The sequence below is a fragment of the Salvelinus alpinus genome, chromosome 27 (genome assembly GCF_045679555.1).
Source record: "Salvelinus alpinus chromosome 27, SLU_Salpinus.1, whole genome shotgun sequence".
In the NCBI taxonomy this organism is placed as follows: domain Eukaryota; kingdom Metazoa; phylum Chordata; class Actinopteri; order Salmoniformes; family Salmonidae; genus Salvelinus; species Salvelinus alpinus.
The window spans coordinates 7742368-7750404 of record NC_092112.1 but is presented as its reverse complement, the minus strand read 5'-3'; the positions used below and the strand labels follow the sequence as shown (position 1 = coordinate 7750404).

At 43.8% G+C, this 8037-nt stretch overlaps 1 protein-coding gene across 1 annotated transcript in view; it reads right to left on the bottom strand.

Annotated features, from left to right (window-relative positions):
• Positions 1–5440: 5440 nt before the first annotated feature.
• The window catches only part of LOC139555929 (serine/threonine-protein kinase Sgk1-like), a 27609-nt gene continuing 25012 nt past the window's right edge, over positions 5441–8037 (bottom strand). Inside the window, exon 10 of the mRNA XM_071369324.1 lies at positions 5441–7779. Within this exon, the coding sequence (XP_071225425.1) occupies positions 7612–7779 (168 nt within the window). The 3' untranslated portion in view covers positions 5441–7611. The remainder of the gene's footprint in view (positions 7780–8037) is intronic.

Genomic DNA, 8037 nt, shown 5'->3' with positions numbered 1-8037 from the left:
AGAACATAAGATACTACCCAGAACATGGTTACCATGGTTTTCAGAACATAAGATATTACCCAGAACATGGTTACCATGGTTTTCAGAACATAAGATACTACCCAGAACATGGTTACCATGGTTTTCAGAACATAAGATATTACCCAGAACATGGTTACCATGGTTTTCAGAACATAAGATACTTCCCAGAACATGGTTACCATGGATTTCAGAACATAAGATATTACCCAGAACATGGTTACCATGGTTTTCAGAACATAAGATACTACCCAGAACATGGTTACCATGGTTTTCAGAACATAAGATATTACCCAGAACATGGTTACCATGGTTTTCAGAACATAAGATACTTCCCAGAACATGGTTACCATGGTTTTCAGAACATAAGATACTACGCAGAACATGGATACCATGGTTTTCAGAACATAAGATAATAATGTTCTAAACATGTTTCATGGGAACGTTGCAAGAACATTCATTTGTACATTTTTCTGTGGCTTAGGAGAATATTTCATCAACGTCCCACCAATCATAAACAGAACGTTTTTTTGCAATGTCCCAAAAAAGGCTTCTAGAAGATTATTGTTGCAAATTATGAGAACATTGTAACCACGTTCTAGACACTTTCTTCTTGCCATTAAGGGGATGTTCTCCTAACTTTAACACCAAAACATGCTGGAAAGGTTCTCAGAAGGGGTTTAGCTAAAAACAGATGGGAAAACATTCTAACTAATGGAAAACTGGATACTCCAATATTAGGGCAACATTACGGGTAACATTACAAAAACGTTCGCTCTTCCTAGAGTTGTTAGCTGGGGGAACTAATAGGGAAGTGAAGGAGATATGGTTTTAGCATTTAGCTGGGATTAATGATGCTTTTGTCCAACCAAACTCTTTCCGTGGGTTTTTCTCCCTTAGACTTAATGTAGAGCCATGACCAACAGTTTGTCTGAGTTCAAGGAACAACACACATACCTACACACACACACACGCAAACACACACAGTATCTCGAATGTCACGGCCACTATGGTGTAACGTCTCTGATGCACAAACGGAGGGGTGACGTCCACTCCTTTCCTGATGGACACCGAGTACAATCCAAACGGCACGCCGTTCCCTCTGTCTGAAGTGGGACACTCTGAGTGCCCTCCATTTGGGACGCATTCCTCAGTAGCAGGTAAACGACACCCCGCCACACACTCCTGTCACCGTGCCAACCAGGGGCTGTCTGGGCCTGTCTGTGTGTTCTGTAAATGTTTACTAGTTAACCTTTTTACAGTATTTCATTCCTTATCTATAACTGTGACGTGGGTAGGTACAGTTGCCCAATCATTAGCGACATCCTTGACCTCTCAGTAAGTTAGTGAGCTGACTTCATTTAGCTATGGAACTGCCCTGTTAATATATAGGTATTGGAGAATCCATCCGCAGGACTATAGAAATAATATGTTGTTTTGAACAATAAAGTTATTTTAAAACAATAAATCAGCTGTACCTTGGAATGTATATATTTTTTTGCTGATAAAAATAAATAAATGAATAAAAATCGGTCAAATTGAAACCTTCCTTACAGATTCTACCTGTTCTTTATGACATCGTCACGACATGGGCGGTGCCCACCGCAGCAGCCCTTGTGTTATACCTGGGGAGGAAGTTGTATATGCCGGTGTTCTTTGTTGGAATTACATAATTGCCATGAGCACACACACACACGTGTGACACTAGACCGTCATCAATTATAGTACGGCATTGGTTGAAGCTCAATGTTAAATTCCAATCGCCCTACCATCGTATCTAAGCCAATATGACACCAATGTCGGTGAAAATTCACTAATCAACTTTTTATTTAACCTTTATTTAACTAGGCAAGTCAGTTAAGAACAAATTCTTATTTCAGGGGCAGAACGACAGATTTTTACCTTGTCAGCTCCGGGATTTGATCAAAACCGGGAGGACTAGCAAAAAGAGAATAGAAAAGGCAGCAGGATGGGAAAAACACACTGGTTGACTTGGAACATACAAGACAAACTGGCACAGAGAGACAGGAAACACAGAGATAAATACACTGGGGAAAATCAGCGACACCTGGAGGAGGGTGGAGACAATCACAAGGACAGGTGAAACAGATCAGGGCGTGACAGATGGATGACTGTGATTTATAATCCATTCACCCACCTCAATGTAACATAGATATGGCTACTAGGTGATACTAAAATGTTCCTGTGCACAGTCTAAAAGAAATGGCATGCTTGCAAACTTGGTGATAAAATTACTTACAGTACCAGTCGACAGTTTGGACACACCTACTCCTTCCAGGGTTTTTCTTTATTTTTACTATTTTCTACATTGTAAAATAACAGTGAAGACATCACAACTATGAAATAACACATATGGAATCATGTAGTAACCAAAAAAAGTGTTAAACAAATAAAAATATATTTAATATTTGAGATTCTTCAAAGTAGCCACCCTTTGGCCTTGATGACAGCTATGCACACTCTTGGCATTCTCTCAACCCACCTCAACTGAATGGACAAAACATTAAGAACACCTTCCTAATATTGAGTGAGGAATATAGAGTATACTATCATTAGGCTGTATGTATTTTTTTAAATTTAGGCCCATTGTAAATGTGTATTATTGCAAAAATATAAATACACATTACTTTAAGCTCCATATTCATTTGATAGAGGTAATGAACTGTCCATTGTTCAGCACAGCAATTAATATAACAGGATCATGTTTTAAAGAAAAAGTGTTTCTGAGTTTATGTCAATATTGCACAGGTACGCTAACGGTTTCAGAAATCAGGAATGGAGACGTGGTCTGTAGACCTCTGTATCTATCTGAGAGACTGAGTCCAACACACCACCACATGTTGTTATCCTCTTTGGGCTAGGGGGCAGTATTCATATCTACTGACACCACCACATGTTGTTATGCCTCTACCTACACCACATCCTGTATCTACTGACACCACCACATGTTGTTATGCCTCTACCTACACCACGTCCTGTATCTACTGACACCACCACATGTTGTTATGCCTCTACCTACACCACATCCTGTATCTACTGACACCACCACATGTTGTTATGCCTCTACCTACACCATGTCCTGTATCTACTGACACCACCACATGTTGTTATGCCTCTACCTACACCACGTCCTGTATCTACTGACACCACCACATGTTGTTATGCCTCTACCTACACCACGTCCTGTATCTACTGACACCACCACATGTTGTTATGCCTCTACCTACACCACGTCCTGTATCTACTGACACCACCACATGTTGTTATGCCTCTACCTACACCATGTCCTGTATCTACTGACACCACCACATGTTGTTATGCCTCTACCTACACCACGTCCTGTATCTACTGACACCACCACATGTTGTTATGCCTCTACCTACACCACGTCCTGTATCTACTGACACCACCACATGTTGTTATGCCTCTACCTACACCACGTCCTGTATCTACTGACACCACCACATGTTGTTATGCCTCTACCTACACCACGTCCTGTATCTACTGACACCACCACATGTTGTTATGCCTCTACCTACACCACGTCCTGTATCTACTGACACCACCACATGTTGTTATGCCTCTACCTACACCACGTCCTGTATCTACTGACACCACCACATGTTGTTATGCCTCTACCTACACCACGTCCTGTATCTACTGACACCACCACATGTTGTTATGCCTCTACCTACACCATGTCCTGTATCTACTGACACCACCACATGTTGTTATGTCTCTACCTACACCACGTCCTGTATCTACTGACACCACCACATGTTGTTATGCCTCTACCTACACCACGTCCTGTATCTACTGACACCACCACATGTTGTTATGCCTCTACCTACACCATGTCCTGTATCTACTGACACCACCACATGTTGTTATGCCTCTACCTACACCACATCCTGTATCTACTGACACCACCACATGTTGTTATGCCTCTACCTACACCACGTCCTGTATCTACTGACACCACCACATGTTGTTATGCCTCCACCTACACCACGTCCTGTATCTACTGACACCACCACATGTTGTTATGCCTCTACCTACACCACGTCCTGTATCTACTGACACCACCACATGTTGTTATGCCTCTACCTACACCACGTCCTGTATCTACTGACACCACCACATGTTGTTATGCCTCTACCTACACCACGTCCTGTATCTACTGACACCACCACATGTTGTTATGCCTCTACCTACACCACGTCCTGTATCTACTGACACCACCACATGTTGTTATGCCTCTACCTACACCACGTCCTGTATCTACTGACCAAAAAATAAGTTATAAAATATATGAATTGCTAAAATAAAGGTTTAAGGAAATTACAGGCAGCCGCCAGATTACTAGAAAACAGCTCACTCAATCAAGCATGGTGGTGTTGTAAGTATAAAAACAAAGCTTGAAAAGGTAGTGGAATGGGGTAATGTCTTAGTGTGGGGTGGGAGTAATGCAATACATTACCTTGTATGGGGTACAAATCACATTACTGTGGGAGTTTGAATTATGCTGTTTGAGAAGGTTTGAATTCTAAGCAACCTGCCTACATTGTCTGAAGTACAAGAGGACAACGTAGCTGCTGTAGTAGGTCAAAGCTGTGTGCTGGAATACCTTGGTAGAGCATGGGTGGAATAGGCATTGTGGTGCTGTAAAACCTTGGTAGAGCATGGGTGGAGTAGGCATTGTGGTGCTGGTAAAACCTTGGTAGAGCATGGGTGGAATAGGCATTGTGGTGCTGTAAAACCTTGGTGGAGCATGGGTGGAGTAGGCATTGTGGTGCTGGTAAAACCTTGGTGGAGCATGGGTGGAGTAGGCATTGTGATGCTGGAGAACCTTGGTAGAGCATGGGTGGAGGAGGCATTGTGGTGCTGTAAAACCTTGGTGGAGCATGGGTGGAGTAGGCATTGTGGTGCTGGTAAAACCTTGGTAGAGCATGGGTGGAATAGGCATCGTGGTGCTGTAAAACCTTGGTAGAGCATGGGTGGAGTAGGCATTGTGGTGCTGTACAACCTTGGTAGAGCATGGGTGGAATAGGCATTGTGGTGCTGTAAAACCTTGGTAGAGCATGGGTGGAGTAGGCATTGTGGTGCTGTAAAACCTTGGTAGAGCATGGGTGGAATAGGCATTATGGTGCTGTAAAACCTTGGTGGAGCATGGGTGGAATAGGCATTGTGGTGCTGTAAAACCTTGGTAGAGCATGGGTGGAGTAGGCATTGTGGTGCTGTAAAACCTTGGTGGAGCATTGGTGGAGTAGGCATTGTGGTGCTCGTGTGAATTTCCTTTCTTTTCCCGGCTTCAGATCAACGTCTACTTCTCCTTAAAAAAACTTCTCACATAAATATCTGGTCTAAGCTGCAGTGTAAACCAATGGCACCAGTCCTGAAGTAACAACAGCAGACTTGTTTTATTGCAGACTGAACATGGTGACATAGAAGAACACATCTGAACAACGTACAGTACATTTAACATGAATAGTTAAAATACATTATTTAAGCATACCTTTTAGTTTCCTGTTACATATATATTAAAACTAGTACACAAATAGACTCCACATATACAAACAAACTTAAATATAGCGTTTAACCGTCGCATACAGCGATATTAACACGGAATGTTGCGTTCAGACAACGTTGGAGCATTGTTACATCATCAAGAGAAGACGGGAAGACTAGGGGGTAGGGAGTAGGGGATAGGGAGTAGGGGGTAGGGGGTAGGGAGTAGGGGATATGGGGTAGGGAGTAGGGGGTAGGGGGTAGGGAGTATGGCGTAGGGGGTAGGGCGTAGGGGGTAGGGAGTAAGGGGTAGGGAGTAGGGTCTAGGGGACCGGGCGGATCTCAACACCACAAAGCATTCTGTCCATCACATCTGTATCCCAAAGTGACAGAGCCCTGGTCAAAAGTAGTGCACTATATAGGGAATAGGGGTCCATAGGGCCCTGGTCAAAAGTAGTGCACTATATAGGGAATAGGGGTCCATAGGGCCCTGGTCAAAAGTAGTGCACTATGTAGGGAATAGGGTGCCATTTGAGATGCTCCCCATGTCCTCTTTGTATCGGTCCAGGTTCTTTAAAACAGAACTTAGATACAGAACCGTAGATACTAGCAGCTTCACTTTCTTCCTCACCACAAATCAATCAATCAATAAACCAATCATCATTAAATGAATAAATGAATCATCCTCGAAGTCCAGTGTCAGTCGACGTGATCCAGAGTGAAGAGACAAGAGAACTTGTCCAGACGTTCCAGAGTGGAATCCCTGAGCAGGTCATGTCATGACAGACCAACCAATCAGGGAACAACAGTGTGATACTGCCTCATTCAGACACTCCCACTGACTACAAGACAACCAATCCTGTGCCGTCACTCCCACCAACCTCCAGACAACCAATCCTGTGCTGTCTCTATGGCGTCGCACCTCCCACTGACCACCACACAACCAATCCTGCAATGCCACTCTCACTGACAAAAACAAACAAACGAATCGTGTGTCATCACCGTGGCAAATGGATTTAACCCATGAGGCGCAGTGTGTGAGGATGTCACAAGTGGTTCACTACGTAGGGAGCAGGCTGTCATTTGGGACAGACCCATAGAGATTCTCCCACAGCCATGAGCCATCAGTGGGAGACAGGATGAGTCAGAATGGACGAGTGTGATGGAGAGAGAGGGGTGTAGGGAGAAGGAAAGGGGGGGGGGGGTGCGTAAAGCTGCCTGAGACGTGTGTAAAATAACCTCCACTCTGGGTTAGGATTTGGGGAGGGTCTGAGGGGGGTACAAGTCCATCATGGAGGGGGAAGAGGTTGTGCGTAGTGAGTCTGAGTGAGGGACGGGGGGACGGGACTACAGGTGTGTACCTCCGTGACATGGGGAGTCCGTCCTAGTTAGTAAATTCATAGGAATGTCTATGATGTGTCCTATAGGTAATAGTCCATGGAGGTTTATAGCTAGGAGTCTATAGGAGTCTATGGTTCTGGTCTATCATGAGTCTATAGGATGTCCTCTAGGGTTCTGGCCCACAGGTACGATATCCTACAGGTATGACATCCTACAGGTATGATACCCTACAGGTATGATACCCTACAGGTATGATATCCTACAGGTATGATATCCTACAGGTATGACATCCTACAGGTATGACATCCTACAGGTATGACATCCTACAGGTATGATATCCTACAGGTATGATATCCTACAGGTATGATATCCTACAGGTATGATACCCTACAGGTATGATACCCTACAGGTATGATACCCTACAGGTATGATATCCTACAGGTATGATACCCTACAGGTATGATATCCTACAGGTATGATATTCTACAGGTATGATATCCTACAGGTATGATACCCTACAGGTATGATACCCTACAGGTATGATATCCTACAGGTATGATATCCTACAGGTATGATATCCTACAGGTATGATATCCTACAGGTATGATATCCTACAAGTATGATATCCTACAGGTATGATATCCTACAGGTATGATACCCTACAGGTATGATATCCTACAGGTGTGATATTCTACAGGTATGATATCCTACAGGTATGATATCCTACAGGTATGAGTCCATGGAGGGTGCGTAGCTGAACCCTAGGAAAGCCTCGGCTGCCTCCTTGATGCTGGCAGTGATGAGGGAGGAGTCAGGGGAACAGCCAATGGATGAGGAGACGGGCTCGTCTGTGAACTCCGTGTCAAAGTGGCGAAGGTCGTTAGGGCCCGTCTGGAGAGAGATTCAATAAATGTGAATTATTGAACTGAATGTACGTACTGTATAAACAAACTATTGAAGGGAACGTACTGGAACGTGTCCTGTATGTTGTACTATTGAAGGGAACGTAGTGGAACGTACTGGAACGTGTCCTGTATGTTGTACTATTGAAGGGAACGTAGTGGAACGTAGTGGAACGTGTCCTGTATGTTGTACTATTAAAGGGAACGTAGTGGAACGTGTCCTGTATGTTGTACTATTGAAGGGAAC